Genomic DNA, 26,136 nt, shown 5'->3' on the forward strand with positions numbered 1-26,136 from the left:
ACTTCTGCCAGCCTTGCCCTTCACTCTAAGAGGAATGTGCTTAGCCTGAACCCTTGGTTAACACACTTTTGAAAGCCTCCCACTTAGCAGCTGTCCCTTTGCCTTCCCACAGACTCCCCCAATTAACTTTTGAAAGTTCCTGTCCATCTGAAAGTGTTAGCCGATCCTTCAATAACTCATCAAAACATTGATGCTCCAACACAGCAGCATTCCCTCTGGCCTGCACTGGAGTGTCAGCCTGGATTCTGTGTCCAGTCTCTGAAGTAGATGTATTAAATGTTTACCTTTCCACCTTCCTTTCTTAACCCTCTTGTCCTGAGGTGGTGGTGAGTTATATCGAGGGGTTACTCTTCATTGACAAGCCTAATCATTGGGCGACAGTGGGCTTAGTGAGAGCCAATGTCTGAGACCCATCTCAATTTGCAGCCTCTGTTTATTGGCTTTATGTCTGCTGCTGATCCTGCGCTGGGATACGCTGCTGATCCTGCACTGGGATCCGCTGCTGATCCTGCACTGGGATCCGCTGCTGATCCTGCGCTGGGATCCGCTGCTGATCCTGCGCTGGGATCCACTGCTGATCCTGCGCTGGGATCCGCTGCTGATCCTGCGCTGGGATCCGCTGCTGATCCTGCACTGGGATCCGCTGCTGATCCTGCGCTGGGATCCGCTGCTGATCCTGCGCTGGGATCCGCTGCTGATCCTGCACTGGGATCCGCTGCTGATCCTGCGCTGGGATCCGCTGCTGATCCTGCGCTGGGATCCGCTGCTGATCCTGCGCTGGGAGCCGCTGCTGATCCTGCGCTGGGATCCGCTGCTGATCCTGCACTGGGATCCGCTGCTGATCCTGCGCTGGGATCCGCTGCTGATCCTGCGCTGGGATCCACTGCTGATCCTGCGCTGGGATCCGCTGCTGATCCTGCGCTGGGATCCGCTGCTGATCCTGCGCTGGGATCCGCTGCTGATCCTGCGCTGGGAGCCGCTGCTGATCCTGCACTGGGATCCGCTGCTGATCCTGCGCTGGGATCCGCTGCTGATCCTGCGCTGGGATCCGCTGCTGATCCTGCGCTGGGATCCACTGCTGATCCTGCGCTGGGATCCGCTGCTGATCCTGTGCTGGGATCCACTGCTGATCCTGTGCTGGGATCCGCTGCTGATCCTGTGCTGGGATCCGCTGCTGATTCTGCGCTGGGATCCGCTGCTGATCCTGCGCTGGGAGCCGCTGCTGTGCAGACCCTGTGCTGGGATCCGCTGCTGTGCTGATCCTGTGCTGTGATCCGCTGTTGTGCTGATCCTGCGCTGTGATCCGCTGCTGTGCTGATCCTGTGCTGTGATCCGCTGCTGTGCTGATCCTCTGCTGTGATCCGCTGTTGTGCTGATCCTGTGCTGTGATCCGCTGCTGTGCTGATCCTGTGCTGGGATCCGCTGCTGTGCTGTGATCCGCTGTTGTGCTGATCCTGTGCTGGGATCCGCTGCTGTGCTGATCCTGTGCTGTGATCCGCTGCTGTGCTGATCCTGCGCTGGGATCTGCTGCTGTGCTGATCCTGTGCTGTGATCCGCTGTTGTGCTGATCCTGTGCTGGGATCCGCTGCTGTGCTGATCCTGTGCTGTGATCCGCTGCTGTGCTGATCCTGCGCTGAGATCTGCTGCTGTGCTGATCCTGTGTTGTGATCCGCTGCTGTGCTGATCCTGTGCTGGGATCCGCTGCTGTGCTGATCCAGTGCTGGGATCCGCTGCTGTGCTGATCCTGTGTTGTGATCCGCTGCTGTGCTGATCCTGTGCTGGGATCCGCTGCTGTGCTGATCCTGTGCTGGGTTCCGCTGCTGTGCTGATCCTGTGTTGTGATCCGCTGCTGTGCTGATCCTGTGCTGGGTTCCGCTGCTGTGCTGGGATCAGTGTACCGATGGGATTAACAATTCTAATCTCTGTTCTTGCTGCCAGGCCCCACCATCGAGCAGCAGGCAGAGATGGCACGGACGGATGGGAGGATTATGGCTTCTCTGCAGCCTGACCAGGTTAGTCACATATTTAATTCTTTGTTTCCAGTCTGTGGTTAACTGAACAGGAAGCTCCGATTTCATTTTTGGAAGTTGAATCCGTGATCAGGAGCTACTTTCTATAAATCTGTAATTATTTTGAATTGTGAATTTTGTGTTGTCACCTGTTAATTCCTTCTTTAATTTAACTCCAATCTTTCACATTGTGGTGTCTGCTCTCAGCACAGTGATCCTGGCGATGGGAGTTGAAGTGAGGTTCCGTCAGGGTGCAGAGACACCAGAGTTTCTAGAATGATTCAGTAACAGCGCCACCATCAGCATTCCCTCCCCCAGCCATTCCCAGTTTTTGTTGGGAGGGGTGTGCTTTGGAAGGCACAATGTTCAGGGATATTGGCTGCACCGCATTCTGCATCGAACACAAACTGCTGACAGCCAATCTAATCATTGCCCTGTCCACAGCAGAATGGGTAATGTTTGGAAATGAAGCAGTTGGAGATGTGCAGGACTAATACAGGAAGCACTTGGCCACTGCTGTGTCTCCCACCTTGACTGTATGTCCAAGATAAGGACCCCCTCTGTGTGGGGTGTCAGGAGGTTCAGATACAATTCTGGGATTAAAGCTCTGTCGTTTGTGTTGGCTGTATTTTGATTCCTCTCTTTTTGTTGTGCAGAGAGCTGAGATCATCCATCGACTGGCCGACCTCCTAACAGACAATAGAGACGAGATCCTGAAAGCGAACAAAAGAGACGTGGAGAAAGCAGTGGCCTTGGGTCAGAGCAAGGGTCTTATTTTTGGCATTATTATCTGTGATATAATCTGAGAGATTTGGGAAAATGTGCATCTGTCACTCTGAGCATTCCCAAGCTTCAGGTGAATCCATGCAATTCTAGTTTATTAACCCATTGAAGTCAACATCCTGACACTGTGCAGCTTATAAACTCAGCGTGACTTGTCTTATTCTTGGCCTTTCACCTACACCTTCTCAACTATTGAACTGTATAAGCAGTGATGTGAGAGCAGAGCCCAGCACACTATCAGACTGTTCAGACCAACTCCACAGAAAGAAATCCTTTGGTTCAACTGAGGAAACTCATGACTCACAACACGGATATACCCCAGTGATGAAGAAGGATTCTAGGAAGGGGATAAATCAACTATGGCTAACCAAGCAGGTTAAGGATAGTATTAAACTGAAAGAAAAAACATGTAGCATTGCAAAAGATTAGTGTAAACCAGAGGATTGGGAAAGTTTTGAAAATCAACTAAAGATGAGCAAAAAAAACAGAGGAAGAAGATAAACTGTGGGTAAGCTAACAAGCAATATAAAAACAGATAGCAAGAGCTTCTTTAAATATATAAAAAGGAAGAGAGAGGCCAAAGTGAACATAGGCCCTTAGAAAATGAGACTGGGGAAATAATAATGGAAATCAGGGAATGGCAGAGGAGTTAAACAAATACTTTTGTCAGTCTTCAAGGTGGAAGACACTAATAGGTGTGATAGGGGAGGAAATAAATAAAATATCCATCACGACAGAAAATGTACTGGGAAACTAATGGGGCTAAAGGCCAATAAGTCCCCTGGACCTGATGGGTTGTATCCCAGGATATTAAAGGAATTAACTATCGACGTAGTGGATGAGTCCCCTGGACCTGTGCTCAGTGGAGTTTAGAAGAATGAGCGGTGACTTTATTGAGATATATTGGATTCTCAGGGAGTTTGACAGGGTAGATGCTGAGAGGTTGTTTCCCATGAAAAATGACTTTTACGTATCTTTTCTCTCTCTGTGGGGCAGGCCGGCTGTCGCAGCCACTCTTAAAGCGATTGTCCCTCACTACAGCAAAGTTAAACAGCCTGGCCATCGGTCTGCGTCAGATTGCAGCATCTGCTCAGAACAGCGTGGGTCGCCTCATCCGGAGGACCAGGGTTGCAAAAGGACTGGATTTGGAGCAAATAACCGTTCCCATTGGTGTCCTGCTGGTGATTTTTGAATCTCGTCCAGACTGTCTCCCCCAGGTGAAACGATTTATGGATTGGAATGTGTGCATTGGTCAGTTGGGTAGTGAAACTAAGGCAGTGGAATGTCAGACAGGAGAAGTTGAAGAGTACGGATGGAGCAAGAGTGAAAGATTGTTCTGGTGGCAGCTTGTAAAGCAAGGCAAGGCAATCAATAACAGCATCATCCTCGTCCTTTTCCATCCTGGGAAATCAATCACTCAGCAGTTTGATTCATTACGCCATGCCGTCACACCTAAAGTCTGAGTGACTTGCTCTGACATTTCAGTTACATTTAAGGCAGACCAGGTGAGGACGGCAGATTTCCATCCCCAAAGCGACATTAGTGAACCAGATGGGTTTTTTCACAATGGTTTCTTGGTCATCATTAAACTTTCAATTCCAGATTTTTATTGGATTCAAATTTCACCATCTGCCGTGGTGGGATTGGAAATCTGGTCCTCAGATTTTGCCCTGGTCTCTGGATTACTGGACCAGTGACAGTACCATGACACCACTGCCTCCCCGCGCAATGTGGCTATTGCTAGGAAGGTGAACCGTGTTTGAGATCTCATTGTAAAAAGGAACTTAAGAGCAGGGGGAATGTGCACAGCAGATTCACCAGGATGGACGATATGGTGACGAGGGATTTAAAACCGAGACTGTTAGAGCGAAGGAGATTTGATTGAGGTTTTTAAAATTATGAAAGGATTGAAAGCGAGTCGGGAAAATCTCTGGGGATGGGGCATGGTGATGAGGGTCATAAATTTAAAATGATCACTGAAAATGATGAGAGGGCTGAGGAGAAATTTTCTTGCACAATGGTTTATCGGGGCTTGGAATCATTTACCCACCAGGATTTACTGAGGCAGAGACACGGCATGTTTTACGGGGAAATGAAGCTGCAAAGGAGATGTTATGGTGAAAGCACCGCGTGCAGAGCCAGCACAGACACAGACTGGCTGAATGGCCTCCATTGTGCTGTGAAGCTCTGGTTACTGTCCAATCCTGGCAGATTTGGAGGTCCCAGAAATGAGCTGGAGAACATTTTGCATTCAAATTTCTGTTTTTGAGAGATTTATTTCCAGTGGCAAGCTGCAGCAGAGGAATAGAAAACAGATTATTGATTGTATTCTTTCTGGGTCGGGAATCCACCTGGAAGCCTGAGGAACAGAGCACGGCAAGGATCATTCTGCACATTTAGAATTTCATATTGAGGAATGGAAGAAATAAGAAGAAAATTACATTTATATTACAACTCAGCATGTTTCAGAGACCTTCATGTTAAGCAAGTGACTTCTGAAGAGTACCTCTAGCTTGTTATTTAGTCAAATAATAATTAAAGAATTTTTCGTAATAGGTGAAGTTTCAACAACATGATAATCTCCATTCTGTCACACTTTTACAGTAATTAAATCTTCCAAAGTCACTTGTACTGTACCCTCAGGAAGCTGGCTTATTCCCTTTGGAGATGTGGCCAGTGAACAGTAAACGATTTTACAAGTTTATTGATGCACTTGTGTTGGTAAAGTGTTAAGCTACATGTCCAGACTGATAGCAACATATTCAATCTGATGTAATGGAACATGATTGGGAATGTGAGCATTTCTTTCCATTTTATAGGTTTCTGCATTAGCAATAGCGAGTGGGAATGGCCTGTTATTGAAGGGAGGCAAAGAAGCAAGCCACAGCAATCACATCCTGCACCATTTGACCCAGGAAGCACTTTCCCTGCATGGTGTCAAGGACGCAGTTCATTTGGTAGGTGCTGATTGAAGCCTTTGGTTAAGTGACCATGAACTGACCATGTTGTTGATTCAGGTTCTATCCCGTCGCATTTAGGAACTCCGTTGTTAATTTCAGGTCTTGCATGGCCGATTCCCAGTGTAGGTCAGGAAGTACAAAGGTGAATGGAACCTGCTGAAACAAAGAGCAAAGAACAGTACAGAACAGGAACAGGCCCTTCGGCCCTCCTCGCCTACATCGACCATGCTGCCTGCCTAAACTAAAACTGTATGCACTTACAGAGTCCGTATCCTTCTATTCCCATCCTATTCATGTATTCGTCTAGTTGCCCCTTAAATGCCGCTATCGAACCCGCTCCCACCACCTCCCCGGACAGCGCATTCCAGACACTCACCACCCTCTGTGTCAATACCTTGCCTCGCACATTTCCTCTAAACTTTCCCCCACGCACCTTAACCCTATGTCCCCAAGTACTTGACTTTTCTGCCCTAGGAAAGAGCATCTGACTATCCACTCTGTCCATGCCTCTCAATCTTGTAAACCTCTATCAGGTCCCCCCTCATCTCCGTCGTTCCAGTGAGAACAAACCGAGTTTCTCCAACCTCTCCTCATAGCTAATACCCTTCAGACCAAGCAACATCCTGGTAAATCTTTTCTGTACCCTCTCCAAAGCCTCAACATCCTTCTGGTAGTGTGGTGACCAGAATTGAACACTATATTCCAAGTGCGGCCTAACTAAGGTTCTATAAAGCTGCAACATGACTTGCCAATTTTTAAACTCAATACCCCGGCCGATGAAGGCAAGCATGCCGTATGCCTTCTTGACTACCTTCTCCACCTGCATTGCCACTTTCAGTGATGCTATGGACTGTATACTTCGGAGAAGTTGAGGGAGTGAAGATGAAGAATGGAAACCAGCCAGCCGAACAAAAGAATAGTTGAGTCAGGATCTGGGTGTGGAGATGAGGGTTTCAGTTGGAGGTGAGTGATGTAGGTAGAAGGATGTCGTTTGATTTGAACCTGAAACTCAGGTTGATGTCACCAGGATGCCGCGATTGTGAACAACCCCTGAGGAGCTAACAAGACAGCACAAATTGGAGGCCATCAAAAAAAGAATTCTAAGGAAGTCGAGGAGAAATGTTCCACATGGGGGCATGGTTATAAAATGGAATTCTCTGTCGTAAAGCTTCGCTGAAGCAGAAACTGCAGAGAATTTTAAAAAGGAAATTAAAGATTTGCCTAAAAGTGGAAATATTTGATTGGGGATATCAGAGGGTGTGGGGAGTGAGGTAAGCAGGATGAAACTGGGTGAAACATTGAAGGGACTTTAGTGTAAGCAGGCAAACAAAGAACAAAGAAAAGTACAGCTCAGGAACAGGCCCTTCGGCCCTCCAAGCCTGTGCCAATCATGATGCCCTAACTAAATTAAAAGAAAACCCTTCTGCCCTTACTCAGTCCGTATCCCTCTATTCCCTCCCTATTCATGGACCCATCCAGGTGCCTCTTAAATGTGCCTGCTTCCACCACCTCCTCTGGCAGTGCGTTCCAGGCACCCACCGCTCTGTGAGTGAAAAACGTCCGCCGCACATCTCCCTTAAACTTTCCCCCTCTCACCTTGAACCTGTGCCCCCGTGTAATTGACACTTTCACCCTGGAAAAAGCCTCTGACTATCCACCCTGTCGATGCCTCTCAGCATTTTGTAGACCTCTATCAGGTCTCCCCTCAGCCTCCGTCTTTCCAGTGAAAACATTCCTAGTTTATTCAACCTCTCCTCATAGCCAACACCCTCGAGACCAGGCAACATCCTGGTGAACCTTCTTTGCACTCTCTCCAAAGCTTCCACATCCTTCTGGGAGTGTGGTGACCAGAACTGCACACAATACTCCAAATGCGGCCGAACCAAGGTTTTATATAGCTGCAACGTGATTTCCCAACTCTTGTACTCAATGCCCCGGCTGATGAAGGCAAGAACGCCATATGCTTTCTTAATCACCTTGGCCACCTGAGTTACTACTTTTAGGGAACTGTGGACCTGCCCAGATCCCTCTGTATGTAAATGTTCCTAAGGGTTCTGCCATTTACAGTATAATTCACGCCTAAATTTGATCCTCCAAAGTCAATGCAAAATGCAATAGACATCCAATTATAAAGCACAGTGAGATCAGACTGGGTAACTCATGGGGAGAGGTGCCAGTGTGTATGTGATGGCTCAGTGTTTCTGTACAGAATATTCTGTGTTTCCGTGTAATTATTGGGCGAGTAGATTAATCGTGATTTCTGGAGAGTATTTCTTCAAAGGCTTGTGTTCTGTGTCTCAGGTTAGCACACGTGAGGAAGTGGAGGATCTCTGTAGACTGGACAAACTCATCGATCTGATCATCCCTCGAGGCTCCTCTCAACTGGTTCGAGACATCCAAAAAGCATCGAAAGGCATTCCTGTCCTGGGGCACAGTGAGGGGATTTGCCACGTGTATCTGGATTCCGATGCAAATATAGAAAAGGCCATCAAGATTGGTGAGTCCGCGAGCCAGACTGGAAAACAGGTTTCTCCCAAGTCTGAGAGTCCAGGTCAGAGAGCTTGGTGTCACAGTAAGATTGGAGTTTGCCCACAATATCACCACCCTGCCTCCACAGAAAGCCTTTAACTTTCCCCTGGGCAGCAGTGTGGAAGATTGCTGGTTACTGTGAGGCAAGTCAATTGCAAAATAAAATACAGACATCCAATTAGAAAGCTCTTTCTCAAAGTCCGCTGCATTTATAACAACAACTTGCATTATAGATTGAGGAAAAAGCCCCATTGTATTCATAACAATGTCATCAAATTAAATTAACTTTGAATCACATTAGGGCAGGTGACTGGAAGCTTCTCCAAGGAGGTTTTAAGTGAGAGAGAGGACACCAAAATTTCAACCAGTCTCTACCTCGAAATAGGAGAGGAATGGAGTGAGTGGCCACGCAGCAGGGTTTGTGGCTTCCATCTCCCTGATATTTAATTGGAGGAAATTTCTGCTCATTCAGTACAGGATGTCAGATAAGCAAAACTTAGAGACATTGAGGGTGAGGTGCAGGGAGATGCCATGTGATGCAGGGCAGCGAGTCATCAGTGTTTTACATGAAAATTGGCATTGGGTTTTCAGACAAAGCTGTCACTGGGCAGCATGGACAATAGAGAGGAGGCCCGGGGTCAACCCCCAGGGAAGACCGGAGGCCCGGGGTCAACCCCCAGGGAAGACCGGACGCCCAGGGTCAACCCCCAGGCAATACCGGAGGCCCAGGGTCACCCCCCAGGGAAGACCGGAGGCCCAGGGTCAACCCCCAGGGAATACCGGAGGCCCAGGGTCAACCCCCAGGGAAGACCGGAGGCCCAGGGTCAGCCCTCAGGGAATACCGGAGGCCCAGGGTCAGCCCTCAGGGAATACCGGAGGCCCAGGGTCAACCCCCAGGGAATACCGGAGGCCCAGGGTCAACCCCCAGGGAAGACCGGAGGCCCAGGGTCAGCCCTCAGGGAATACCGGAGGCCCGGGGTCAGCCCTCAGGGAATACCGGAGGCCCAGGGTCAGCCCTCAGGGAATACCGGAGGCCCGGGGTCAGCCCTCAGGGAATACCGGAGGCCCGGGGTCAGCCCCCAGGGAATACCGGAGGCCCAGGGTCAACCCTCAGGGAATACCGGAGGCCCAGGGTCAACCCCCAGGGAATACCGGAGGCCCAGGGTCAACCCCCAGGGAATACCGGAGGCCCAGGGTCAACCCCCAGGGAAGACCGGAGGCCCAGGGTCAACCCCCAGGGAATACCGGAGGCCCAGGGTCAACCCCCAGGGAATACCGGAGGCCCAGGGTCAACCCCCAGGGAAGACCGGAGGCCCAGGGTCAGCCCTCAGGGAATACCGGAGGCGATGATGTGGGAGCAGGAAGAGAAGCCATGCCAGATGAATCTCTGGCTATGATTGGATAGGTAAAATGGAAGCAGATGATAGATGTTCTCCCCAGTTTGAAATGTTAGAGAGGCACGGTGGCACAGTGGTTAGCACTGCTGCCTCACAGCGCCAGGGACCCGGGGCAGCACAGTGGCACAGTGGTTAGCACTGCTGCCTCACAGCACCAGGGACCCGGGTTCAATTCCAGCCTTGGGTCACTGTCTATGCGATGTTTGCACGTTCTCCCCGTGTCTGGGAAGCTTTTTCCCAGATCAGAAGTGACGTTCACGAGGGGTCACGGGCTCAAGGTGAGAGGGGCGAAGTATAACTCAGATATTAGAGGGATGTTTTTTACACAGAGTGGTGGGGGCCTGGAATGCGCTGCCAAGTAGGGTGGTGGAGGCAGGCACGCTGACATCGTTTAAGACTTACCTGGATAGTCACATGAGCAGCCTGGGAATGGAGGGATACAAACGGTTGGTCTAGTTGGACCAAGGAGCGGCACAGGTTTGGAGGGCCGAAGGGCCTGTTTCCTGTGCTGTACTGTTCTTTGTTCTTTGTCTGCATGGGTTTCCTCCGGGTGCTCCGGTTTCCTCTCTCAGTCTGAAAGACATACTGGTTAGGGTGTATTGGCCGTACTATATTCTCCCTGAGTGTACCCGAACAGGCGTCGGAGTGTGGCGACTAGGGGAATTTCACAGTAACTTCATTGCAGTGTTAATGTAAGCCTTACTTGTGACACTAATAAATAAACTACTTTACTTAGGTGTTGGAGGAGGATGGTGTGATAACTGCATCAAAGGATCATCGAATCGCCAGATTGCGGAAGGAGGCCTCCCGGTCCATTGAGTGAATCCCCTTTTATATTAGCAGCTGCCGGCCTCTCTTCATGCTTCCTGCTTGCTTTTCTTATGAGTTTTTTCACCTCCTCTCTGTCCTCCTATATTTAGCCCGATTCTCCATTGTATTTTCTATCTGACATCGGTCACACTCACACTTCTTCCTTTTTAATCTTCACCTCGATCCCTCTCGTCCGTAAGGGCACTCTGGATTTTTTTTTATCCTGCCTTTCCCCTTCAGGGGAATATAACTTGACGTGGCCCACAACACCTTTTCTTTTCTGCTTCATATAAAATATTTCACATTGATCAGTGCTGAATCCACATCTTTCTGCAGATAAATAACCAGAGCTTCATTTCCTAAGGCTACAGATGTAAATTCATCCAATCAACATCTGAACCTGTTCATTCCTGAAGCTGTGTAATCGCCACATGCAGCATCCTGAACTGGTCACTGATGTGTCTGGTGTACCACTGCCCAGGCCCTTTATATAGACACATTTCCCAGAGAGCTGCAGGAGTTCAATGCACCAGGAGTGAGTTGCTGGTGACTGTACAGACCAGCTGCTGCGATAGTCACAGCCTGCGGGCCAGGCGGGTAAAATTCCCACAGTATATTGAATGTTTAATAAAACCAGTTTCTGTTTGCAGTGCGAGATTCCAAATGTGACTATCCTGCAGCATGTAACGCTCTGGAGACACTGTTAGTCCACAGAGACCTTCTGAGGACACCCTTCTTTGACCAGATTATTGACATGCTGAGAGTAGAACAGGTAAGGATATTATTCCAAACAATTATTTATATAAATTAAACAGGGTTTACTAAAATCCTGGGGACTGGGAAATGATGATAAGGCAGAAACAGGCATCCTATCTTTATGGACATTCAATAAGGACAGGGCGGGACTCTGCTGTGATGCACACTATAGCCAAATAGCACCAGTTATGGCTGGAAAATGGCAATGTGGGTAAATTATGGAATGGATATTGCCAATCCTGGACCTGTGTAATCAGCTGGATGGAGTGGAACAGATATGGAAAAGGAAAAGAGTGTTAGTTGCTGGGTTAATCACTCAGGCCTTCGTTACCACCCTGTGTTTTATCCAGTGATGCTGAAAATATATTTTCGTCTTTCAATCAGGGTTTGTGCTGTAAGAGACCCGTAAGCTCAGAATGATGTCATTGCGTCGAATGAATGCTTTGTATTTCCAGGTAAAGATACACGCTGGGCCCAGGTTTGCATCATACCTGACATTCAGTCCCTCCGAAGTAAAGTCCCTGCGTTTAGAGTACGGGGATCTGGAATGCTGCATCGAGGTTGTGGACAGTGTGCTGGATGCAATTAGACACATACATAAATATGGCAGTTCCCACACCGACGCAATTGTTACAGAGAATGGTAGGTAACGTCACTTTATACTAATATTGCTGTGTTCCTCATAACCAACACTAAACCAGTGTAATAACTCAGGAGGTCCGACTGGAAAGGAATATAGTTTATCTACAGAAAGCAGAGTAAAATCACTACCTAGGTATACACACACTGGTTCCCACCTAGGACTACAGTTCAGCAGGCCCAGTCCTGGGCCTGTCTTCTAAAAAAACTCATGTAATGAATTCCAGCTGGGCAGACCATTGCCTGTTATCAGGGGAACCTGTACTCAGCAAGCCCCAGAGGGAGATCAATTGGTGATTCCCCATGGATCTCGGGGGGGAATGGGGAACCAGCAGATACTGAAGACCTGAAAGAGACATTGAGAATACTAAAGGATACAATGGATGAAAATGGACGGTCTCTGCTGAGTTATTCAAATTAATGTTACAACCAGGGTTCAACATTTTTGTCTTAAATATTATTCACTGACAAACTGCTGTATAGTGTTCAAACAGTGAGAAAGAAATGCATTTATCAATTAAACCTTTCACTGCTACCCCTCTGAGTTACAACCAGCTTTGGACAAACTCACACACTTACTGACACAGCTGGGCGAAGTTTATGATTGAAAGTTCATTTGTTTTAAAGAGGAGACGGCTGAATACTTCATGCAGCATGTCGACAGCGCCTGTGTCTTCTGGAATGCAAGCACTCGCTTCTCTGATGGATATCGTTTTGGATTGGGTAAGTCACACTCACAGATAATGTAGATTTATGTTTGGAACTTAAAGCTGTCTGGGGTAATGATTCACACAAAGCTTTTACAGTCAGTTTTTATGTTCCCCACTAGCTTACTTTCATACTCTATTTTTCCCTTCTTAATCAATCCCTTGGTCCTCCTTTGCTCAGTTTTAAACTGCTCCCAATCCTCAGGCCTATTGCTTTTTCTTGCCAATTTGTATGCTTCTTCTTTGAATCTGATACTATCTCTAATTTCCTTTGTAAGCCATGGTTTGGCCACAATTCCCTTCCCACTCTTGCACCAAACAGGAATAGACATCTTCAGGTGTTCGCCTATTCATTCTTTAAATGCCGGCCATTGCCTGTCCACTGTCTTTGCTTTCAGTAATGTTTCCCAGTCCATCATGGCCAATTCATGCCTCATACCATCATAGTTCCCTTTACTGAGATTCAGGACCCTGGTCTCAGAATCAACTACGTCATTATCCATCTTGACAAAGAATTCTACCATATTATCATCCCCAAGGGTTCTCTCTCAACTAGATTGCCAACTAATCCTTTCTCATTGCACAACACCCAGTTCAAGATGGCCTACTCCCTTGTTGGTTCATCAATGTATTGCTCCAGAAAACCATCCCGTTTACACTCCAGAAATTCCTCCTCTATTGTACTGTGACTAATTTGACCCTCCCAATCTATATGTAGATTAAAGTCACCCATAATCACAGATGTTCCATTAACACATGCATCTCTGATTTCCTGTCTAATGCTTTTCCCAACATTACCACTACAGTTTGGTGGTCTGTATACCACCCCAGCAATGTTTTTTACACTTTGTTGTTTAACTCGACCCATACAGATTCCACATCATCTATGCTAATATCTTTCCTCAATATCGTATCAAAATCATCTCTGATCAACAATGCAACTCCACCACCTTTTCCTTTCTGTCTGTCCTTCCTAAATACTGAATAGCCCTCAATGTTTAGTTCCCATCCTTGCTCACCTTGGAGCCACGTCTCCATAATGCCAACTATATCATACCCCTTTACATCTATCTGTGCAACTAATTCATCCATTCTGTTTCGAATGCTGAGCATTCAGGTACAAGACTTTAAGGTGAGCACCTTTAATATTTCTTTTCCCTTTCCTACTATTTTTTACTTGGTTCTTATCTGACTCTGGCCCTTGATTTTTTGCCTATCACTTTCCTTATTCTCCTTACTGTCTTTTGCTCGGATTCCTAATTCCCCTGCTCTGAATCCTTGCAAAGGTTCCCACCCCCCTGCCATATTAGTTTAAACCCTCACCAACCCCTCTAGCAAGTACCCCCAAGGACATCAGTCCCGATCCTGCTCAGGTGTAATCCGTCCGGTTTGTACAGGTCCCACCTCCCGCAGAGCCGGTCCCAATGCCCCAGGAATCTGAAACCCTGCCCCTTACACCACCTTTTCAGCCACGTATTCATCCTATGTGTCCTGCTGTTTCTACTCTGACTGGCAGGTGGCACCGGTAATCCTGAGTTCACTACCTTTGATGTTCTACTTTTCAGCATTCAGCATATCTTTTACCAATTGAGGTATTTAAACATGACAAAGTATTATTCTTAACATCTCGCTATCTCTATAGTTCGAATGTAAGCAATATCCCCACAGACATAAATCCTTCTTCAGAATCAGTTAGCACAAAAGAAAACATATAGGTTCACGTGGATGCTACATTTCCAGCCTTTTCACTTCTCTGCACAGATACAGAGAGAGACACCTGCCTTCTGACTCCCACACAGCAGCCTCCAGAGAAAGAAACTTATTTCCTGGCAGATTCCAGTCTCCAAATCCAGAGAGACAAATCAAGAGAATAAATGGGTCATTTTCAGGTTGGCAATCTGTAACGAATGGAGTGCCACAGGGATTAGTGCTGGAGCCTTAACTATTTGCAATCTACAAATTTGGATTTGGATGAAAGGAGCTAAATTAGCCAGTTACACCAGGATAGGGAGGAAGGTAAGTTGTCAGGAAGAGGTAGAGTGTCTGCAAAGGTATATAGACAGAAAAATAGTAAATTATTTAAATGGAGAGGGATTGCAGAACTCAATGATACAGAGGGACCTGGGTGTCCAGGTACATGAATCACATAAAGTGAGTCTGCAGGTACAGCGAGTGATTAGGAAGACAAGTGCAATGTTGGTGTTTATTGCAGGGGGAATGGAATATAAAAGTACGGAGGCTTTACAGCAGCACCCTGATCTCAAAGGTAATTTAAATCCCCCGCCCCGACAGAGATCGGACAAGGGGCACACCCTCCAACTCACACACACAGAAGAGGAACACTTCCTCCCACCACGCCAACATTGCCCTTGGCACTGCCACCCTGGCACCCTCTCTCCATTGCCCTCCCCGCCTCACCTCACTTTATCCACCCCCTTTCTCTCTCTCTCTCCACCCTCCTTACTCTCTGCCCCCTCCCCCCACACCTCTCTCTCCATCCCTCTCTCTTCACCCTTCCCTACACCTCCTCCCTCTCTCTATGCCTATCTCTCTCTCTTCTCCCTTCCCTCTCTTCCACTTGATGCTCCTCGATTGATTCATCCTCTCTCACTCTCTCTATGCCCCTCCATCTCTCTGTGACCCCACTCTCTCTCCACCCTCCTCTCCTTCCATGTCCCTCCCTGTCACCAATTCTGCTTCACCTCCCTCTGCACAGCCTCTCTCTCTGCACCCCATCCCCCTCTCTGCACCCCCTCCCCTCTCTGCACCCCCTCCCCTTCTCTGCACCCCTCCCCCTCTCTCTGCACCCCCTCCCCCTCTCTCTGCACACCATCCCTCTCTCTGCAAAGAACAAAGAAAATTACAGTACAGGAGCAGGCCCTTCGGCCCTCCAAGTCTGCACTGACCATGCTGTCTGACAGAACTAAAACCCCCTGCCCTTCCGGGGACCATATCCCTCCATTCCCATCCTATTCATGTACTTGTCAGGATGCCCCTTAAAAGTCACTGCCGTATCCGCTTCCACTACCTCCCCCAGCAACGAGTTCCAGGCACCCACTACTCTCTGTGTAAAAAATCTGCCTCGTACATCTCCTTTAAACCTTTCCCCTCGCACCTTAAACCTGTGCCCCCCTAGTAATTGACTCTTCCACCCTGGGAAAGAGCTTCTGACTATCCACTCTGTCCATGCCTCTCATAATCTTGTAAACTTCTATCAGGTCGCCCCTCATCCTCTGTCATTCCAGTGAGAACAAACCAAGTTTCTCCAACCTCTCCTCATAGCTAATGCCCTCCATACCAGGCAACATCCTGGTAAATCTTTTCTGTACCCTCTCCAAAGCCTCCACATCCTTCTCGTAGTGTGGCGACCAGAATTGAACATTATATTCAAGTGCGGCCTAACAAAGGTTCTATAAAGATGCAACATGACTTGCCAATTTTTAAACTCAATGCCCCGGCCGATGAAGGCAAGCATGCCGTATGCCTTCTTGACTACCTTCTCCACCTGCATTGCCACTTTCAGTGACCTGTGTACCTGTACACCCAGATCCCTTTGCCTATCAATACTCCTAAGGGTTCTGCCATTTACTGTATATTTCCTATCTGTATTAGACCTTCCAAAATGCATCACCTCACATTTGCCCTCCCCCTCTCTGCACCCCATCCCTCTCTGCACCCCCTCCCTCTCCCTGCACCCCCTCCCTCTCCCTGCACCCCCTTTCTCTCCCTGCACCCCCTCCCTCTCTCTGCACCCCCTCCCTCTCCCTGCACCACCTCCCTCTCTCTGCACCCCCTCCCTCTCTCTGCGCCCCTCCCTCTCTCTGCACCCCCTCCCTCTCTCTGCACCCCCTCCCTCTCTCTGCACCCCCTCCCTCTCTGCGCCCCTGCTCCCTCTCTCTGCCCCCCCCCTCTCCCTGCACCCCCTACCTCTCTCTGCACCCCCTCCCTCTCTCTGCCCCCCCTCTCTGCCACCCCCTCCCTCTCTCTGCCCCCTCCCTGCACCCCCTCCCTCTCTCTGCACCCCCTCCCTCTCTGCGCCCCTGCTCCCTCTCTCTGCCCCCCTCCCTCTCCCTGCACCCCCTCCCTCTCTCTGCACCCCCTCCCTCTCTCTGCCCCCCTCTCTCACTCTGCCCCCCTCCCTCTCCCTGCACCCCCTCCCTCTCTCTGCACCCCCTCCCTCTCTGCCCCCCCTCTCTCTCTCTGCCCCCCTCCCTGTCCCTGCACCCCCTCCCTGTCTCTGCCCCCCCTCTCTCTCTCTGCCCCCCTCCCTCTCCCTGCACCCCCTCCCTCTCTCTGCACCCTCTCCCTCTCTCTGCACCCCCTCCCCCTCTCTGCGGCCCCTCCCTCTCTCTGCCCCCCTCCCTCTCGCTGCACCCTCTCCCTCTCTCTGCACCCCCTCACCCTCTCTGCGGCCCCTCCCTCTCTCTGCCCCCCTCCCTCTCTCTGCCCCCCTCCCTCTCGCTGCACCCTCTCCCTCTCTCTGCACCCTCTCCCTCTCTCTGCACCCTCTCCCTCTCTCTGCGCCCCCTCCCTCTCTCTGCACCCCCTCCCCCTCTCTGCACCCCCTCCCCCTCTCTGCACCCCCTCCCTCTCTCTGCACGCCCTCCCTCTCTCTGCACGCCCTCCCTCTCTCTGCACCCCCTCCCTCTCTCTGCACCCCCTCCCTCTCTCTGCCCCCCTCCCTCTCTCTGCAGCTCCTCCATCTCTCTGACTCCTCTGCCCAGTCTCTCTGAGCCCTCTCTCTCTGCCCACTCTCTCTCCTTACCCTCTCTTTCTCTCTGTACCCCTTCTCTCTGTCTCTCCCTTTTTCATTGCCCACTCTTTTTCTCTGCCTCCACCCACCCTGTCTCTCTCTCCCCCTCTGCCCACTCTCTGCCCATCTCTCTCACTCGCTCCACCTGCTCTCTTTCTCCATCTCCTTTCTCTCTCTCTCTCTCTCTCTGTCTGTACTCTCTCTTCACCCTCCCTCATTCATTCCTCTCAGTCCATCTGCACTCTCTCTGTGTCCTTTTGCTCTCTCTCTGTCTCTCCCCCACATCTTTCTCACACTCTGCTGCCCTCTCTCCCTCCCTCTCTGACCCTTATCTTTTGCTGCCTCTCCTCCCTCTGTCCCCTCTCTCCGTTCACTCTTTCTGTCCGCCCCTTCTTTCTCTTTGATCTTCCTCACTCTCCACCCCTTCTCCTCCACCTCACTCCCTGCATTCTCTCCCTGACTCTCCTTTCTCTCTCCAGTTCAGTTCTCTCTGCCCCCTCTCTCCATTCCCTCTCTCTTTCTCTGACTGATCTCTCTTCGTGTTCTGTTTTTCACTTGACCCTTTCTCTACTCCCCTCTTTCTCTGTTCCCTCTTTCTATTTATCTCTGCATCTTCTCTCCTCCATCTTTTCTTTCTTTTGTCAGAGTCGTGTCCTCACCCAGCTTTGCTGAATATCTTTGTGTGTGAACCTGTGCTGTGAATGACATCTGGCTATTTGATCATGAGGGTCATCACGTGTCAATATGTTCCTGTCCCTGCCCACACTTTGAGGAGGAGCACTGGGCCATAGAGTCATAGAGGTTTACAGCATGGAAACAGGCCCTTCGGCCCAACTTGTCCATGCCGGCCAGTTTTTACCATTAACCTCGACCCAATTGCCCGCATTTGGCCCATATCCCTCTATACCCATCGTACCTATGTAACTATCTAAATGCTTTTTAAAAGACAAAATTGTACCCGTCTCTACTACTGCCTCTGGCAGCTTGTTCCAGACACTCACCACCCTCTGTGTGAAAATATTGCCCCTCTGGACCCTTTTGTATCTCTCCCCTCTCACCTTAAACCTGTGCCGTCTAGTTTTAGACTCCCCTACCTTTGGGAAAAGATATTGAGTATCTATGAATTGAAAGGCTCCTATTGAGGCTGGCCTAGTCTAAGGCTGCAGTGTACGAAACAGCCGCTAACTTCCTGAGGGGAAGTGGTGTTGTATTCACACAACTCTGAAGTGGGAAGATATCAAACTCTTCTTGTCCAAAGCTGCATTTTCTTTGTGTTGCAGGTGCGGAAGTTGGAATCAGCACGGCTCGTATCCATGCCCGTGGGCCAGTGGGGCTGGAGGGCTTACTGACCACCAAGTGGCTGCTTCGTGGGGAGGGTCAGGCAGTGAGTGACTTTGCCGAGCAAGGCAGCATGAGCTACATACACGAAAACCAACCTGTACCAAACAGAACATAAACACTTCCCCGGAGAAGCTGTCACTCCCTGCAAGCAGCTGATCACCTGTGCTGAATTTCCCTTTCAATGTTACCGGCAGACATTTACCCGAGGGAACAGTCTGTGATTCTCCATCAATGTTTTCCAGATTTACTAAGCTAGGTTTAGAAACCAAACCTCAGAGTCTCTGTGTTCCTCACATGCTGGCTATGGCTATGTCTACACGCAGTCCACTTTGTCAGGTTGATTGTGAAGTTACTCCCGCTGCCTCTCTCTGAATTCTCCAATCTGCTGCTTCGAATGGATTTAGCAACTCAGGCATTTAACATAGAACATAGAACAGTACAGCACAGAACAGGCCCTTCGGCCCACGATGTTGTGCCGAGCTTTATCTGAAACCAAGATCAAGCTATCCCACTCCCTATCATCCTGGTGTGCTCCATGTACCTATCCAATAACTGCTTAAATGTTCCTAAAGTGGCTGACTCCACTATCACTGCAGGCAGTCTTTTCTCTGCGTAAAGAACCTACCTCTGATATCCTTCCTGTATCTCCCACCAGTGAACCCTATAGTTATGCCCCCTTGTAATAGCTCCATCCACCCGAGGAAATAGTCTTTGAACGTTCACCCTTCATCATTTTATAAACCTCTATTAAGTCTCCCCTCAGCCTCCTCCGCTCCAGAGAGAACAGCCCTAGCTCCCTCAACCTTTCCTCATAAGACCTACCCTCCAAACCAGGCAGCATCCTGGTAAATCTCCTCTGCACTCTTTCCAGCGCTTCCACATCCTTCTTATAGTGAGGTGAGCAGAACTGCACACAATATTCCAAATGTGGTCTCACCAAGGTCCTGTACAGTTGCAGCATAACCCCAACGCTCTTAAACTCCAACCCCCTGTTAATAAAAGCTAACACATTATAGGCCTTCTTCACAGCTCTATCCACTTGAGTGGCAACCTTTAGAGATCGGTAGATATGGACCCCAAGATCTCTCTGTTCCTCCGCAGTCTTCAGAACCCTACCTTTGACCCTGTAATCCACATTTAAGTTAGACCTACCAAAATGAATCATCTCACATTTATCAGGGTTAAACTCCATTTGCCATTTTTCAGCCCAGCTTTGCATCCTATCTATGTCTCTTTGCAGCCTACAACAGCCCTCCACCAATCTTGGTGTCATCAGCAAATTTACTGATCCACCCTTCAACCCCCTCCTCTAAGTCATTAATAAAAATCACAAAGAGCAGAGGACCAAGCACTGATCCCTGTGGCACTCCGCTAACAACCTGCCTCCAATCCGAAAATTTGCCATCCACCACCACCCTCTGTCTTCGATCAGACAGCCAGTTACCTATCCAATCGGCCAACTTTCCCTCTATCCCACACCTCCTCACTTTCATCATAAGCCGACCATGGGGGACCTTATCAAACGCCTTACTAAAATCCATGTATATGACATCAACTGCCCTACCTTCATCAACACACTTAGTTACCTCCTCAAAAAATTCTATCAAATTTGTGAGGCACGACTTGCCCTTCACGAATCCGTGCTGACTATCCCGGATTAATCTGCATCTTTCTAAATGGTGGTAAATCCCATCCCTAAGGACCTTTTCCATCAATTTACCAACGACCGAAGTAAGACTAACCGGTCTATAATTACCAGGGTCATTTCTATTCCCTTTCTTAAACAGAGGAACAACATTCGCCATTCTCCAGTCCTCTGGCACCATCCCCGTGGACAGTGAGGACCCAAAGATCAAAGCCAAAGGCTCTGCAATCTCATCCCTTGCCTCCCAAAGAATCCTAGGATATATTTCATCAGGCCCAGGGGACTTATCGACCTTCAGTTTATTCAAAACTGCCAGTACACCCTCCCTCCGAACATCTATTTCCTCCAGCCTACTAGCCTGTAACACCTTCTCTTCCTCAAAAACATGGCCCCTCTCCTTGGTGAACACTGAATAAAAGTATTCATTCATCACCTCGGCTATCTCTACTGACTCCATACACAAGTTCCCACTACTGTCCTTGACCGCCCCTAACCTCACCCTGGTCATTCTTTTATTCCTCACATAAGAGTAAAAAGCCTTGGGGTTTTCCTTGATCCGACCCGCCAAGGACTTCTCATGTCCCCTCATGACAACTACCCTGTGACCCCCACACACATCCATAATCTGCTTAGCAATTTCTTCCTCCACATCTCTATTACTATTTGGGGGCCTATAGTAAACTCCTAACAACGTGACCGCTCCTTTCCTATTTCTAACCTCAGCCCATATTACCTCAGTGTGCAGATCCCCCTCGAAGTGCCTATCCGCAGCCGTTAAACTATCCTTGATTAACAATGCTACTCCTCCACCTCTTTTACCAGCTTCCCTACACTTACTGAAACATCTATACCCCGGAACGTCCAACAACCATTCCTGTCCTTGTTCTACCCACGTCTCCGTAATGGCCACAACATCGTAGTCCTCTTTCCTCTTTAAAGCGACCAGTGGATTGATTCTCCTGCAATGAGACAGTGTCCAGGGCCAGATTCATCAAACTGAGAGTTCATGTGTTCAAAACTCCACAATTACACCTCAAACAAAAGCTCAAAGAGAATTGAAGAGGAAAATACCAAATGACACCAATCAGATTGTTGTTAACAGAGACACTCCTTCCGAAGGCAGCACCCATCACACTGATGTGAATAAGTCATTCGCTGAATTTCTGAAGTTGCTTCCATTATTCAGTCTGTGGCATCAGGACTTCCCGACAATGGATCTGTTGTTTTGTTTGAACCGTACGTTGCCCCACTTCTGTGACCAGCCTGACCTCATGGAGGGGTTAGGAGAGGAAGGCCATGCATCCCCAATCTGGCAGGAGACTGGGACGTGGGGTTGGTTCGGCACAGATCTAACCCTGTCCGCATCAGGGGCACAAGAAGAATTACTGAGGTACAGCCAGCAATTGGATGGGAAATGATATGTTTGCTTTTATTGCAAATGCTAAGAAAAGGACAATTGCTGCAATGACATTGGAGTTGCTGAAACCACACCAGGAATATGTGCAGTGGGCTCCATACCTAAGGGAGGATAAGTGTGCCTTAGAGAAGGGAGTGCAACAAAGGTTCACTCGGTTGATTCCTGGAATAAGGGTTATTTATGAGTAGAATGGGCCGATATCTCAAGTATTTATGAGCAGTGATCTCATTGAATATATAAAATGACCAGAGGGATTTGACAGGGAAGATGTTGAGAGGTTGTTTCCCCTGTTTACAGAACTAGGGGCATGTTCTCAGGAGTTTGGTCATTTGGACCTGAGATGAGGAGATGTGTCTTCACTCAGAACATTTTGAATTCTCTGTCTTGGAGATCTGTGGGTGCTGAACTGTTGAACATATTCAAGGCTGAGAACATTCAGGGAATATTGAGGGCTTTAAGGAAAAGGGGGAGAGAGTGGCTTTGAGGACAAAGAGTATCCATGAGGGTATTGAATGGTGGAGCAGTGTTGAGGGGCTGTATAGGCCAATCCTCCTCCTGTTGCTTATGTTCACCCTTGGATTAAATGTAACAAAGCTCCTCTGACAAGAGATTGGTGCAAAGCTTTGATAATGCCATGTCAGAGAGAAGATTTGAATGGCTTTAAAGCTGGACTGAAGGATGGATAAAAGTCCAATATCAGAGGAAGAAAAGTAAATGGTTCTCCAGCGTTAGTCCGGGTCAGTAACCTGGAACTTACCCATTTCTTGTTGGAAGTTGGGGAAATTGGGTTATTACAGGGCAAGTGAAGAGAAAGGGCAAAGTACAGATAAACATCCCATTCAATTAGTCTTAGTATTAATGATAATACTGGATGAAACCATAGCTACCCAGAGGTTAGAGTGCTGAATAGGCACTTGAAAGAAAGACTTGCATTTCTGTGGCATCTTTCACCTTTGGGGAGGCAGTGTGTGCTGGTATTGTCACTAGACTAGTAATCCAGAGACCCAGGATACTGCTCTGGGGACCCGGGTTCAAATCCCACCACAGCAGATGGTGACATTTGAATTCAATAAAAATCTGGAATTAAGAATCTCCTGATGACCATGAAACCATTGTCAATTGCTGTAAAAAAAAATCTAGTTCACTTAAGTCCTTTAGGGAAGGAAATCTGCCATCCTTACCTGGCCTGGCCTATATGTGACTACAGAATCACAGCAATGTTGTTGACACTTAAATGCCCTCAGAAATGCCCGAGCAAGCCACTCAGTTGGAGGGCAATTAGGGATGGGTGATGAATGTTGGCCCAGCCAGTGACACCCATATACGATGAGTAAGAAAAAATGAGCATGGGATTTCCCAGTGAAGTGCTTTCGTAGTCTAGTCATAGAGTCATAGAGGTTTACAGCATGGAAACAGGCCCTTCGGCCCAACTTGTCCATGCCACCCTTTTTTTTAAAACCCCTCAGCTAATCCCAATTGCCCACGTTTGGCCCATATTCCTCTTTACCCATCGTACCCATGTAACTATCTAAATGCTTTTTAAAAGATAAAATTTTACCCGCCTCTACTACTACCTCTGGCAGCTTGTTCCAGACACTCACCACCCTCTGTGTGAAAGCATTGCCCCTCTGGACACTTTTGTATCTCTTCCCTCTCACCTTAAACCTATGCCTTCTGGATTTAGACTCCCCTACCTTTGGGAAAAGATATTGACTATCTAGCTGATCTGTGCCCCTCATTATTTTATAGACCTCTATAAGGTCACCCCTCAGCCTCCTACGCTTCAGATAAAAAAGTTCCAGTCTATTCAGCCTCTCCTTATAACTCAATCCAGCAAGTCCCAGTAGCATCTAGTAAATCTTTTCTGCACTCTTTCTAATTTAATAATAACCTTTCTATAATAGGGTGACCAGAATTGCACACAGTATTCCAAGTGTGGCCTTACCAATGTCTTGTACAACTTCAACAAGACGTCCCAACTCCTGTATTCAATGTTCTGACCGATGAAACCAAGCATGCCGAATGCCTTCTTCACCACCCTGTCCACCTGTCACTGTTGTTAATGTAGCCAATTTGTGCACAGCAAGATCCCACTAACAGCAATGTCCCAATGACCAGATAATCTCTTTCTGAGATGTTGAGACATCACCATTAGCCAGTACACCAAGAGTAACCTCTCTGCCACTCTTCAAACAGTGCTTTGGGACCTTTGACACCCACCTGAATGGGTAGACGGGGTCTTGCTTTAACATCTGTTTGAAGGGTTGCACCTCCTATAGTGCAGCACTCCTTCAGGATGGCACAGGAGTCACAGTGTTGATTTTTGTGCTCACATCTCGAGTGTAATTTGAATCCACCACCTTCTGATTTGAACAAAGGTGTTTCTTACTGAGCCAAGACTGGCAACTTGGATAGGATTCGAGAAGAACACACATACCGGGATTTTAGCACCTCGCCCGCCCGAGGCCAACAGAGAATGGCGTTCTGCGAGCCTCGGGCGGGGTCGGTAAAATTCCGGCCACAGTCTGTCCCTGCTTGACCCACGTTGTTCTAACCATGGAGAATTTACTCTCAATAGCCAGAGTCCATTGTGATAGTGTAGATAATAGAATCAGTATTTAAATCTCATCCACTAGCGGTTCCATTGAAAACTAACAGATCGACCTGATTCTTTGACAGATACATGACTGCAGCTCGGAAAAGAAAGATTCCTCCCGTGGTGCCATATTTCAAATAGAGAACAGCAGTCACCTCTCCAGCATTTTGGTGAGGAGTTGTTTATTGAAGCTTGTAGGATTGCTGGAATTTACGGGGATTGAGACCGGAGTTTCTGATAGCAATGGTGAAGTCGTTTTGAGGAAGAAGCAGTGAGGAGTTTGAATTAGAGTTGAGTAATTATGGAACAAGGGGAATCACATCAGAGTTTCCAGGGGTTACCCTTCAAACTGCAACTAGATTTCCCAGAACATTTAACCAGCCCACAGCTGCCAGGAAGGGGTTTTGGTTTCTTTGCTGCCTTCTCCCACTTTATCACGTTGTGAATTTTGGTGCTCTCTGCAGTGACTCGGTGAGTTTTAGACATTTTGGGTGGAATTCTCCCATTCTGGGAGTCAGTCCTTGGCACGGCAGCAATGTGGAGTGTTTCTGGCTGCAGAGACCAGCAGGAAACAAGCTAAACCTCCAGGCCTCAACCTCATAAACTAGGTAGCCAGTGGTTCCATGGCGGGCCAGGCCTGAAGGCAGAGGGTCTGCACCATGTTGAAAAGGCACCCAACTGGCCCACTATTGAAGACACCAGGGGGAGCTCCTGAGAAAGATGGATCTCCAGGAATATTCTGAGGCTGGAAGAAGGACTCCCTCCAGGACACTGAATCTGGAAGGTCCACCTCTAGATGTTCCCCTGACCTACTGCTGTGGTGTCCCACAGACCAGGATCACTGACAGCCTCCATCCTGAACCCTGGAGGCAGCCCCAGCCATTGCTCAGGTGAGTCCCAACATCTGGATGCCAGGTTGTTCCAGATGTGTTTCACACCAGTGTGTTTTCCCGCTGGTGCTGTGGAGAATCTGGAGTGGGTGGTCGATCTTCACCTGCAGCCCATTAACACGATGTAACTGAGTTTCACGCTGGCCTCCAGCAGGGTTCCCGAGCCGTCACGATAGGCACCAGCAGACAATTCCATGGAAAATTCACACTGGCGTAAAACCGATTTTTGGGTCTCCCGCCAATCTCTTTCCCCTGCCCGTCATTGAACCTGCTGGTGGCGGGATGGGAGAATTCTCCCATTGTGATTTGATTCTCTCGATTACAGGAAAATTAACGGTTTTAGAATATTTTGTATTTCTTATAGAATAAACTTTTTAATAAACGTGAATCGGTTGTACCTGCTTAATCTCTGCATCTGTTTACAAAAAGATCTTATTTATATAGCACTTTTAAAGTAATGAAATGTCCCAAGGCATCTCACAGGAGTGTCAGAAAACAACATTTGACACAAAACCAAAGGGGATGACACAAATCTTGATTAAAGTGTTAGGTTCAAAGGAACATCTTAAATAGTGGATGTGTTTGTTGTCATCTTCCAAAATTCTGTAGATTCTGGAACAGTCCCGGCAGATTGGAGGGGGTCAAATGTAACCTCGCTATTTACAAAAGGGGGGAGGGAGAAAACAGGGAATTACAGACCGGTTATCCCAACATCAGCAGGGAAAATACTCGAGTTTATTATAATGGATGTAGTAACAAGACACTTAGAAAATATCAACAGGATTAGACAAAGTCACCATTGATTTATGAAAGGGAAACTATGTTTGACAAACCTACTGGAGTTTTTGGGGATGTAACTAGTAGAATAGATTAGGGTGAACCAGTGGATGTGGTGTATTTGTAT

At 48.3% G+C, this 26,136-nt stretch overlaps 1 protein-coding gene and 1 long non-coding RNA gene across 3 annotated transcripts in view; both read left to right on the forward strand.

The window, feature by feature from the left end:
* aldh18a1 (aldehyde dehydrogenase 18 family, member A1) overlaps nucleotides 1–19,935 on the forward strand; it is a 37,984-nt gene extending 18,049 nt beyond the window's left edge. For both annotated transcript variants that reach the window (XM_078222971.1, XM_078222972.1), the window contains exons 7-15: nucleotides 1,939–2,012; nucleotides 2,666–2,765; nucleotides 3,789–4,009; nucleotides 5,612–5,749; nucleotides 8,054–8,249; nucleotides 11,139–11,260; nucleotides 11,700–11,886; nucleotides 12,511–12,606; nucleotides 18,624–19,935. In XM_078222971.1, coding sequence (XP_078079097.1) covers nucleotides 1,939–2,012; nucleotides 2,666–2,765; nucleotides 3,789–4,009; nucleotides 5,612–5,749; nucleotides 8,054–8,249; nucleotides 11,139–11,260; nucleotides 11,700–11,886; nucleotides 12,511–12,606; nucleotides 18,624–18,799 — 1,310 coding nt within the window. In that variant the 3' untranslated portion in view covers nucleotides 18,800–19,935. The remainder of the gene's footprint in view (nucleotides 1–1,938; nucleotides 2,013–2,665; nucleotides 2,766–3,788; nucleotides 4,010–5,611; nucleotides 5,750–8,053; nucleotides 8,250–11,138; nucleotides 11,261–11,699; nucleotides 11,887–12,510; nucleotides 12,607–18,623) is intronic.
* An 809-nt stretch (nucleotides 19,936–20,744) lies between these two features.
* Nucleotides 20,745–25,629, forward strand: LOC144500300 (uncharacterized). The gene is made up of 2 exons (XR_013498961.1): nucleotides 20,745–21,719; nucleotides 24,426–25,629. It is a non-coding gene; the product is annotated as an uncharacterized LOC144500300 (long non-coding RNA).
* The last annotated feature ends 507 nt before the right edge of the window (nucleotides 25,630–26,136 follow it).

Source organism: Mustelus asterias, chromosome 11 (assembly GCF_964213995.1).
Source record: "Mustelus asterias chromosome 11, sMusAst1.hap1.1, whole genome shotgun sequence".
Taxonomy (NCBI): domain Eukaryota; kingdom Metazoa; phylum Chordata; class Chondrichthyes; order Carcharhiniformes; family Triakidae; genus Mustelus; species Mustelus asterias.